We start from the raw sequence: 11,823 nt of genomic DNA on the forward strand, positions 1-11,823 counted from the left end.
CGTGGGCTATGTCACAGAGAAAAATTTGGTTTGTCCGTATGTGTGCTTGTCATTCGAATCAGCCATAAATGAAGCTGGGGAGCGTCGTGACCAAGTTACTGACCCACTGGGAATTAGTGGTAAGTGAATTAGGAATTAGGGGATTCCTAGGGAATTAGGATTAATTCCCTAAGTGAATTCCATGAGTGAATTCTCAAAGTTAATAAGATAATTAGGAAGAGGATGTGGAGTGTAGCTGGGGGAAGTGCAGGAGATGAAGGTGGAATGAAGAGAGCGAAGAGAATTGAGGATGGAGAAGAGAAGCGGCAGGGCTGGATGGAAAGGCGGGAGTCTCACTCTCTTGGAAGGCGAATGGAAGGTGAAGGTATGCCTCACTGGAAGATGAATTTGAATGAGCGCGCCGTCGAAACGAGTTATACGAAAACCCAAGGAAGGCCACAAGAGAACGAAAGCATGCCAAGACTGTATGAGAAATTAATAATGATTGTCAAAGTTATTAACCATTGTTTAGTGATTAACAGTAAAAATAATTAGGGTGGAAAAAAGTAGGGTTAAGGTAGGTTAAGATAGAAAGGATGGATCTCTCATTGTCTAGTAAGGTGGGATTAAGGTGGATTCAGATGAAAACAACTATAAGGCAAACTTGTGTCGGCTGAACGAGCCCTGGTACGATTAATGTAGGGAATAACACTCACGGACAAGAAACGAGATACCTGGATCAGAGAACAAACTATGGTTGACGATATCACAGTTCAAATAAAGAAAAAGAAATGGACTAGGGCTGGCCATGTAGTGAGACGAACAGACAACCGGTGGACGATTAGGGTAACAGAGTGGACACCAGGAGATGCTGCTAGTAGAAGGTGAAGGGAAATAAGGCGATGTGGGGATGAAATACGGAAATTCCGCTGCTGCTGATGATGAGGAGGACGATGATGATGATTACGATGAATTAATATTCATGAAAATGGAATGAGGTGGAATAAAATATATTAAAGTGTCATCCAATGGATTGAGGTGGGTTGGGTGGTGTAAGATGAATGAAGATGGACTAATGATGGCAAAATAGCGTGGCTGCTGTGTCGATGGGTGGGCCTCTATATGCGAGGTACGCGTCACAATAGTACGCCACGCTTTCTCCTATAAGCCACGTAGGCAGACTTAAGTGCCGACAGACATTATTCCGTCAAACATCTAATATAAGATATCATGTGGTCGTGATGAATGGTTGCAACACATTCGATAATGCATCGCCAGGAGACCAGGTGCCTCACCCGACACTAGCTTTATGAATGAGGAAAATTAAACTGCCTTACTAAGCCTTTTGCCCTACCGACCATACTGGTGTTTGTATTTGCTACAGATGGTGCTAGGCCCGGGTGGGCTTGTTTTCGCATAGCAAACAACATTTAACCCGTACATTTATTCTAACCAGCCGTGAACCCATCGAGAAAACAGACATAACACTGACCGAACCTGAATAGAAGCCAGCTTAACCTTGCTCGTGCGCTACGCTCCACCAGAGTAAAAGAAGTAAAGAAATTTTACAGCTGGCCTACGAATCATAAAGGGACCATTCTCGTGCAAATACCAAAGGTTAATGACGGGATTATACGCCCGTGCCGTTCCGAGACGGACTTTCTCAAAGTAACACACTATAAGCTCAATATACCGTACTTACCCGATTCTAATTAGCGCCCCCGATTCTAACGCGCACCCGATTTTCCTGGCAAAAAAACAAAAAAAAACTTGCACCCCCGATTGTAACGCGCACGGAACTTTATAACCCAGACAAACGAGTGCGGGAGAAATGGTCGATTTATTTCCCGAAGTAATCTCACTCATCTCACTCCTCGTCGCTTTCCGGCCGCTGACCGCAACATCTTGTCCTCGGTGCCGCCAAGCGCGTTTGCGATGCCACACTTCTGAACGAACGTTCAACCATGGTCGATTGGATCGTGGCCGGCCCACGCCTCGCACGCCCATCCCGCGAGCTTCTCCAGAGCCGCACGCTTCAGCCGACCGCTCGTTTTGAACGCGTGAGAGCCGCTGCTGCCATTGCTGTTATCAAGTGCGCAAGTGGAACGATTTGACGATTTGTGTGAACGCCGATAGAAAACCATAGGCGCTTATGCTTCCGCCGTTCAAAAAATTGTTGCTAAACATGGAGGAAGTCTTCCTCCATGTTGCTAAAGGCTTTGGCGCCATTTTGAGATGGCGATGGCGATGGGTGGGACGAAATTTCCGCTGTTTCGGCAGTTTCAGTTTCGTATCCGATTCTAACGCGCATGCGATTTTTCGGCCTATTTTTCCGGGAAAAAAGTGCGCGTTAGAATCGGGTAATTACGGTATCACCTGCTCTGACGCGCAGCCAAGCGTCAGTGCAACCACGTGACCTGCATCCATCATTCATCATATCGACTGTTCTCGCTGCCATCCGTTACGACGGAACGTACGCTAACACCAAAGCGAAGTGTCACCCCTCATGGCTTTCGTGAAGCTTCCTGAAAGAACAGGGCAATAATTACTGGCTCGATCTCAAAATGCCTTCGTGGAACTTTATAATGAGTACGCCGACAGATCACTTGTGTTTAATGGCTGGGATCCCAAAACGAGCAGGTTGTATCGAGACGCATCTGGTCTCCCACGCGGCAGTCGAAAGCTCGATGGAAAGCCTCTTCATTGGACAGCTGGGCGTTGACGCTGTCCCAGTGCGGGGGGTGAAACACCAAGGGTCGTGCGTGGTCGGGGCTTTCGCACATCGAGTGGGCGTACGTAAGGTAGAATGCCTGCGATGTTCGAATGGATTCGAGTCAGCAACCAATGACAGCGTGTACGGTCTATGGGTGTACAGATGCGCTACGGTATTGATATGACGTGTGGCTTTCGGGACACTTCACCTGCTCGAGTGGTGTGAAACTTATGGTTAGGCCACTGTTTCTACAATGAAACAAATCATTGCAAATTCAGTAAAACCTCGATACTTCGGAAGTTTTTTTGCCATGCACTAACCTCCCATAAGGGCTATGCATTTGCCCCCACTACCTCAGAAATGTTTTTCGGGACCAGGGACATGTTGAAATGTTGACAGAGAGGACACAGGCCAAAATCCGCAGCAGCTAGTTGCGAACATTAAGTCCCGCTACGCGCCGAAAGCGGTCGTGAACGGCAAATTTCAAATTCCCGCCGGCGGGGCTGTTTGCTGTCCAACTTGCCAAGTAACTGTGGGAGTGATAACGTGTACGTCACCATGGCGCCCATGGGTGGCGCCACTTGTACGTGGTTGATGGCGGGTTTTTTTATCGGTAAGTTGGACCACGGCGGGACCAAGCCCTTGCAAGTGCACGAAAGAGATTGTTACCAGCACTATAGCTCTTTTTTGCGTGACGCTGCCAGAGATATATGGCATTTCGCTTAACTCAAAACTCCGCTCATCTCAAAATTTTTAGCTGATTTTACATCTTCGAGTTAATGAGGTACTACCGTACTACTGCATAGTTTGAGCAGTTACAGGAAAGCCGGCCGCTCGCCATGGAGATCATCAGCGCACTTAATGGAGTGCCTTCCTCATCGAGGAGTAGCAAGTCAGTCGTAGCAATGGAGACTAAAATCTTACAGAGACCATCAACTTTGCACACCTGGTCCCATTCGACGGAGCTTCTAGCGGCTTCATCTGTCGTCAGGGCCGTGGGGTCCTTGCCGACGAGGTTCTCCACGTATGCGTGAAAGACGTTTCTGGCAGGACCCAAGGCGGCGTTGTCGACCATAGCCAGCGTTTCTTGCTCAGGGCCCCAGCCCGATCGGTTCGCCTTATTTTGCCGAGAGTGCTGCGCTCTCATGCATGCACGCAGGTGGTCGAGCTTGGTGTGCGCTGTGGGAGACCAGTGCACGTCTGCACGGACGTTCTGCTCTGTGGGCGACGGCAGCAACAGGCGAAGCATGCAACGGCAAAGCCGCGGGCCCAGCCGAGCAGTCTGCAGGGCCGGCCACAGCGGACTCTGCGGGTCGCGCAGTTCAACCGCCGATAGCCGCAAGAACAGCACCTGCGTTAGGAAGGAGATGAGACGTGTATACCACGACCTTTCACAAACTGTAACTTTGTGTGTGTTTGATATTTATCCTGCATACTGTACATTACAATCGTTAGTGTAACGTTACAATTAACACATAACACCATACTGATGGCGTCTGTACGACGGTGGATACGACAGACCATATATAGTGTCATACAAATAACTATGAAACTCTATGCGACAGACATCTGCGCAAAGATTGCAGGCGCGATGGTCTCACCTTTTTGTGCTTATCGTATGCGCAGTCGTGGTCGCCTTCGCCGTCGTAGGCAGCGCCTTGAAGCAAGCCTGTGTGAAACCGTGACTCACGGAGCCTCTGGTACATGGCCAAGGCCTCTGACGGCAGCGCCAACCTTCGGCTCGCCGGTTTCATTTTGCTACTGGTTTGGTAGCGTTCGAACAAAAAGAGGACCTGCGTATAAAAATGTGTCAGTCTAAGTACTATCGAAAGGTGCCACTGGCGTTCAGGGTACGAGTTCCAACTGTCGGTCTCTTCGGCCAATGTGAATAGGAACGAACACGTTACAATACAAACACCAGGGCTTGAATTATTGTGTTTTTGTATGCACATAAAATGAATTTGTGAGAGCGAAGGTTCCTAAAGCTCTTTCTTGAAATTCGACAGTTGTCAAAAGTGAAGGATGCAAGCGTGGTCTGAAGGGTCACTACGCCGGCGACGCCGCAGAGCCGCCGGGCGCGTTGGGATTGTCTGACACGACACTGGCCAGCTGGGATAAGCAGCACTGCCACTTACGTGACCCTTCCTGCAGAGTCATGCGCAATATTTCACGATACGATTACGATCACCGTAGTAATAAGCTAAAGTCCCGTCAGAAAAAAAAGCGTGTGTGGACAGTGACCCTTAAATGGTATCGTTCCGCATTCTGTGAAAGTAAACGATAACCAGGCTAATAAAAAAATGTTCTTGCCGTGGGTGGCAGCCTTAGTCAACACACTAAACTTTGTTTATAATTATAAGCCTGCCCTGGAGACGTTATTTTCCACGTCACGAAGCACACGGTATGGAGAGAGAACTATAATTTTGGCCGACATTGTTTAGTTTATCAGTGAAAAAAGCATCGTTTGCTGTTGGACGAGCGCTGAGGGCACTAGAGAACACCAAAGTATTCAAATAAAACGAACCTGGATTTTGAATTCATGGCCCCTTTAAGTGGGACATCATTCATTTTCATTTTTAACTTTATTTATTTAAACAAACCATGTCTCGAGAGGAGAGGCAAAAGGCAGATTAACTCTGCCTTTCAATGGTTCTTCTGTCACGAATACCTGCTTGATGAAGCTTATAACAGCCGCCCTGATGAGAACCTGATGAGGCTGTCTGTCTGCTCCGTTACAACACAACAAAGCAAAAGAAAACACGCACATCCACAGAGAGAGAGAGAGAGAGAGAGAGAGAGAGAGAGAGAGAGAGAGAGAGAGAGAGAGAGAGAGAGAGAGAGAGAGAGAGAGAGAGAGAGAGAGAGAGACGATAAACTATGGTGCATGCGGCACAAGAAATTTCTTCCCCCATGACGCGGCAGGTTCACCTTCATTTCCCTGAGATGATGTCGAACGCTCCTGCGAGTGCGGAGGTCCAACCAGCGCTGCTTGGAGAGCTTCGCCTCAAGGGCGTCCTTCACCTCCGCCACGACGGTGCGCAACGAGCTGATGTTCAGGTGGTCGCGGACCGCCGCGTACCGCACGTACTCAGCCTCGTCGTTCGTGAGAGCATCGTCGAGGATAAGGCGTGTGCACCCGTGCTCCCTGCGCAGAGAAAAAATCTAATCAGGAGACATTGCACTATGTGAAGGTGGATGGCCAGCGAAGCTGTATAAAATACACTTGACATCCATGATTGCTAAACATTTGCACACGGATTATGGCTTTGTGAGTACCTGATGAAAACTGGAGGGACTAGAGTTTTATCCTAGAAAACATGGGTCGGTCTGTTTCCTGTTCGCTGAAGCCAATATGTTGACAGAAGGCGGGAATTTCAACTTTGCAACTAGCTTAAGGGTGAACTATTAATAATGAAAAGTAAATGAATACGTGGCACTGAAACAGACATCTTTGAGGTCATTTGTCAGAGAATTTTTTTGTGGGGAAAGATTTTCTAAAAGAAATGTTAAATGTGTGCAAGCTTTTTTGAAAATTCACCCCGCCTTTTCCACGTTGAAACACATGTACAACGATATGAATGCCTCAGTTGGAAGGCGCATCTGTCGCCTGTAGCGGCAGTTCCAGATAAGACTGAATTCATCGGAGGTGGGCAGAAAATATTTTATCCACAATTCGGCGCTTTCATCAGACCATGGCCCGAGACCTGATTCTCACTTACACATAGTCCCCTACATCACTTCCTCGAGCTGCAGATGTTTGCATGCAGAACTTGCTACACTGCACAAAATTCTCCACGGAAATATTTCTTATGAAGACCTCCTTAGCTATCTACAGCTTAGTGTATCCAGAAGTCCTCAAGGGCGCATAACCGGTTCGGCAATCGTGAAAAACTGATTAAACCTCACACGTTTCGGATGCCATTAACTAAAGCTTGCAAATGAAGTTTTCTTTCGCTGTAGAAACTGATGCTCCCCGGACTTGCTCAGAGAGAAAACAGCAATGCTGTGGATGTTCACTGAAAAAAAAAGGGCTGCTAGATATACCAAATACGCCTCCCATTACTTCGCACTATAGGGGAATGAATGACACTAAAGCGAGGGATCTTAGATGATGCCAGCTATATGTATTCCTCGCGTACATAACTATGCTTCAGAGGGAACATTTCCTATTACTTAACTGGCCTAAGTCTAGTTAAGTTTAGGTTGCGTAATCAGTATACTTGCCTGGTAAGGTGAGACTCCGACCGCGCGTCATCAGCCGCCGCTGGCATGAAGAGGTCGACGTGGCGCACCAAACGGTAGCCGAGCATGTTGAGCACCGTCTGAGGCCAACTGTGGTGCACAAATTGCACGATCGGCATGACCAGCGGCTCTTGTTGAATGTCGACTGTACTAATGTTCGATCGAAGGCCAATCAGCACTGCTTCAAGGTACGACCGTGGCAGGACCTCTGTGCCGTTTCGCTCGGGAGACTTAGACGAAAGGCGGTGGTAGCTCAAAGTTTTCAGGTGGCGGTTGAAACCGGCAACATCTTCCGCAAGCTCACGGAGGCGCGATCCGTTAGGATGTAACGCCCGCATGGCGTCTAGGACGTCACCGGCGTCATCGGAAGCGTCGAGGTTTCCAGGGGCAAGCCGCGCTGTTCCATTGGAGAGGCCTTTCAGCTCGACAAGGGGAGCCAGTGCCATGAGTCGCTGGAGATTGCCCGCTACCTTCCAGACGTCCGGGAGAGAGACATCATCCTCGTAAGGCCAGGCGCCCAGACCCGTAAGATTGAGCAGTGCCTTCAATGGTGCCGCGTCCTTCCATCTGACGGTGTGCAGCTTTACGCAGGCGTGCCAGAGGTGCCTGGCGGAAACTACCAGAGGAACGTCCCCATCAGCGTTGTTGCTGTTGTCTTTGAGAAAATACATCACCCGAAGCGCAGCCTGCTGAGCCAGTTGCGCCTCCCCTGGGCCGTTTACTGAATTTGGTGCGCACACATGCCCGTAGAAGTTTCTGCAAGGATTCACGTTGGCGTCCACTGAACTAAACAGTTTCCCCGCATGTTTCCAGCACAACTGGCTCTGGCAGGAGGAGCGGTTCGCCGTCGTCGCTGCCTCAGGATTAGAATGTGGGTTGAAAAACCACGGATGCTCGCCGCTGTCTTCTTCGTTTTCTGTGATTTCCCATGGCTCATGATGCCAAGCACGAATGGCAACGCCAGCCGCAATTACAGCGGACAAGCATGCAATGATGACGACAAGTGGCAAAATGACGCGGCGCGCGAGACTGGTCTTGACGTGTTCTCTGCGCAACCTGTGTTCAGCGTCACAAATAATAGGGTCCATTGATCCGGCTTCCGTTGCTTGCTTTTCGATTTCCCCCTCATTTTGAAAACCAGGTTGGCCCGTAAAGGAGCAGCACGTGGATGAGTGCGGCGAGCTACGGCCGAAGGATATGCCTGGTGTAGTAACGTCATTCTGCTGCAGCCCGGTGGTACGGTTGGCGACAAATTCGGTGTCTGATTCAGTCTGGTAAAATAAGGTTGGCCGGGACAGCTCGGCCCCAGGGAAGTGTAAGTCGCTCAACGTTATTTGCACCGCAACCGGATCTGGCTGTTCAAAGGGCTCTGAACAGGAGCTCCCGCTAGACACTGAAGGTAAAAACGAAGACGGAACGCCCGCAGCTTTGGGAAAAATAACCTCCAGACTTGGCAGGGATTGTTGCTGTTTTGCCGCATCCAAGGAGGCTTGAAAAGAACGTGGTGACTCCGGATTTTTGTTGGTGTCATTTCGTACCCGCCGTGGTGATGCTTGTTGAGGAAAATCTGGCTCTGCGGCAGTAGTGTCTGCTGTTTTCGATGCGGAAAGGCCTTCAACAAAGTGTGGTGAGAGCGTGCCTTGAGACAGAAGAGGCCTCCAGGAACAGCTGTCGAGGAGGGTCGACTCGTTCAACATTGCCATCGCCTCAAAGTAGACAGGTGGTCTAATTGTGCTCTGCCCGAAAGAGGGTCTGGAGAACGACGCATAGGGATGATTCTCGAACCGGCGTCTGCGGACGATGGTGGTGGCCTGCCTTCTTGTAAGGGGCAATGGTTTTATTGTGTTAGGCGCCATCAAGTGGTGTTGGAAATCGCGTGTCGAATTGCTGTGCTTGCGCCATCGTTGCTGAGAAGGGGATCCAGGCCGTACCATGCAGCAGCTCCTGTCACGCGCATTAACGTTGCCAGTGTTACTTCTTTGCAATGGGCGCTGCTTCACCTCTGCGAAAACCGAACAGGAAGGATTCCTCTGCCACAGCGTCGGCCCCCTTTGGTTGGCCACAGTTTCAGGCTTCGAGGCGGTTGCCACGTTGGTCAGAAACTTGCGGGTGCTCTTAACGAAGGAAGGGCGTTTCCGTGAAACCAATCTTTCAAAGTTTCTCAAAGAGGTGTTGCTAGTGTAACAGCTGATTTGTGACCCTGGTATGCAGCGGTCCCTGTAGTGCCAGGCGCTTTCGCGGGAATTTCTGCTGTGGCGTCGGTTAACACGTGTCGTTGAGGGCGGTTCGCTGTAATGGGCAGGCTCGCCCTGTTTGGATCGAATAAGCTTCGGCCGCAGTTGGTGGCTTCGCGCTTGTAGTTCTGTACCATCTTTTAAGGGGTTTTCGGAGATGGGCGATGACAGCTCACTTAACAGAACCACTTCACCGTCTTTATCTATCTTCAGAAATGAAATCTTGCTACAGCAACTTTCGTGTTTTGGACGTCCTGCGTCTTTGGAAGTTTTCGAGATGGTGGAGGAAAATCTTTTCTTTGTTCTCTGCTGGTGCTGGCTGTCGTCCGATAGATTGACGTCGACGTCAACACTTAGGCCCCCGACGTCACAGGTACCCGAAGATGTCTTCAGGTGGACATCCTTGTATGCTGTAGCCCGCAATAACTTATTTGCACAAATTTTGGGCTCCACGTTGGGTTTTAATTGGCTGGAGGAAACCCGGTAGAGTGGAGTTCTCGTGCCACCGTAATCGTCCGTCTCCAACGGCTGTTCACGCGACCCTCGGCTAGCCCTATCCACATTCGCTAGGCCGTCCTGCACAAGACTAAGGACTCTGCCGGGTGCCGTTCGCATGTGCAATTTGCTACGAAGTCTCAGAACCGACTCCTTTGGCTGTCTTTCCGCGACGTATTCTTTATTGTTTTGGCGCACCGTTGAACTAGACGGCAGGTGCGTGCAAAGGCGTTGCATTTTACGTCTTGGCGATCTCATATTGTCGTGTCGTTCGCCAAGGGGGCTGTCTCTGTTTTCATTATTGTTCGTTTCAGCCAATTCGCGCGTCTTCCTCGAGACCGTATTGCGTTTGCCTAGAGGCACGAGTAAAACCTCTAGGCTTTTCTCCCCTTTGCCGCTGTTCACAGAACTAGGCCTTGACAGTAATTTCGACTCTTCTATTGCCACACCTACGATCTTCCATTTCTTCTTAATTGCTTTCACCTTGTTTGAAAGTTTCAACTTGTGCCTAAATATCTGGCCACTTCGCTTTCTGGTCGGTTTACCCCTGCGTTTGAGATTGTTCTCAGCGTCGTCGTCGTCGGTTCCTCTGCTCACATTTACGGAGGAGTTCACAACCCCAAGTTTAGAGTTAAGTCCGGAAAGTGATGTACGAAAGAGACGCGCTTCATTTGATAAGTTCGTAGTGACCAACTTCAATGCGGAGCATGCGGTTAACAGTCTTGCGAAGTCTTTCTGGTTTTCGCTGGTTTCATCTGGCGGGGATTGTTTGTCGCTTGTTTCATCTTTTGAAGATATAATGTTGCCGGCTTCATCTGACGAAGGTGGTCTCTGGAGCGTGGCGGAAGCCCATGGTCGCACAGCTGTCCGTTTTATTTCAGTCTGCGTGGGCGACACGCGGTCATGTTTTCCGCCGACGTTTAGCGGCGATGACTGAGTCATCTTTGGAGGCGCATTTTTTGGTAGTGGGGGCGCTCTAGGAGACGTGGGGCGGGGAGATAAACGAACTAATGGAGTCTTAGTAATACCTTGTGATCCAAACTCCCCCATTAGGGCATCAAGAGCGCCGTGTATAAGACCCATGTCCGGCGGTTTTGGCGTTTCAGTGTCCCGAGATCGATCTCCAGTGCTGCGTCCGCGTTTCCCGCCCTTTACAGACGTCAAACGTCTCCCTGTACTTTCGCGAAGGTTGTCGTTTTTATGTGCTGCGGGGTTGTTTTCAGTGTCGTCATTTGGTCTCACACGCCAGGTCACTTCGTACTTCGGTAAAACAGAGAATCCGCCTAGTCCGGCCATTTCACTCTTTGCATCGAAAGAACTTTCAGCCTTTTCGATAGCACCATCTCTTTTAGCGGTTTTAGACGGCTTGCCTTTTTTATCACCGCTTTTCTTGGGTGGGCTACGTCCGGACAAGTTTGCAGGTTCTTCGCGGGGCACACTGGTATGAAAATATGAGCTACCTGGAAATAAGGCTGAAGGCAGCCTTGCCTTCAAGGAGGAGCTTCCTAGAGATAAACAATGGTTGCTCGATTTAGCACGAACCACTGAGCATGATGGTTCATGTGTCATAACTGTATTATTCACGTTCGTATCTGACCTCTTTTCAGTTGTGGCCGACTTGATGTGAGCCCCGTGTCCAAAATAAGTAAGGCCAGGTTCCGGCTTACCTTGTTGAGTCGAAGTGGTCGGCGTTCTTCTATTGGAAGAGAACGTGCGACATTCGGTTGCCGCAGTGAAGGGAGTGGAATCGTCGACACGATGCACTTTGGCGTTTGAGGTAGACTGATCCGAACGGTCACGTTGGTCTGGGGAGCGGAAGTGTGTTCTACCGAAGGCCTCCACCGATGTGTCAATATGTAACGCTGGTAAACTCATCGTCTTTGCGGAGGATGGGCCGCGCGCTGTGTCCGAGACGTCCGATTGATGCGAAGGCTTTTGGGAAGAGAACAGATTGCCGCCCATTGCAGACGCCTTAGGGAGGTGCCGTACACAGAGGGGCAGTAGAGCTCTAGAGCTCCGTGGGATGATTCTGCCGAACCCTGGCTCGGGTCCGTGTATTGATGATGGTGATGCTCTTAAGAAATTGGGAACGTAGCCTTTAGGGGAGGGCTAAATCGTTGACCTCGGCCTTAGTAAGATTGGTGGTTTAAAATAGTTTAA

At 49.8% G+C, this 11,823-nt stretch overlaps 1 protein-coding gene across 1 annotated transcript; it reads right to left on the reverse strand.

Moving 5' to 3' along the window:
* Nucleotides 1–2,591: 2,591 nt before the first annotated feature.
* On the reverse strand, nucleotides 2,592–4,476 carry LOC144148576 (phosphate-regulating neutral endopeptidase PHEX-like). The gene is made up of 3 exons (XM_077680091.1): nucleotides 4,294–4,476; nucleotides 3,639–4,043; nucleotides 2,592–2,789 (listed from the first exon to the last, which is right to left on the reverse strand). Exons 1-3 carry the CDS (start codon nucleotides 4,444–4,446, stop codon nucleotides 2,592–2,594), a joined length of 756 nt encoding a protein of 251 aa, XP_077536217.1. The 5' UTR covers nucleotides 4,447–4,476.
* Nucleotides 4,477–11,823: the final 7,347 nt, after the last annotated feature.

This window comes from Haemaphysalis longicornis, unplaced genomic scaffold, assembly GCF_048455015.1.
Source record: "Haemaphysalis longicornis isolate Haplotype H1 unplaced genomic scaffold, Haemaphysalis longicornis Haplotype H1 scaffold_8, whole genome shotgun sequence".
In the NCBI taxonomy this organism is placed as follows: Eukaryota; Metazoa; Arthropoda; class Arachnida; order Ixodida; family Ixodidae; genus Haemaphysalis; species Haemaphysalis longicornis.

Coding starts and splice junctions, on each gene's coding strand:
- LOC144148576 (XM_077680091.1), bottom strand. CDS start 4,446: ATGAAACCGGCGAGCCGAAGGTTGGCGCTGCCGTCAGAGGCCTTGGCC. Junction 4,044..4,293: donor CATACGATAAGCACAAAAAG/GTGAGACCATCG, acceptor TTCCTAACGCAG/GTGCTGTTCTTGCGGCTATC. Junction 2,790..3,638: donor GCTCCGTCGAATGGGACCAG/GTGTGCAAAGTT, acceptor CGAACATCGCAG/GCATTCTACCTTACGTACGC.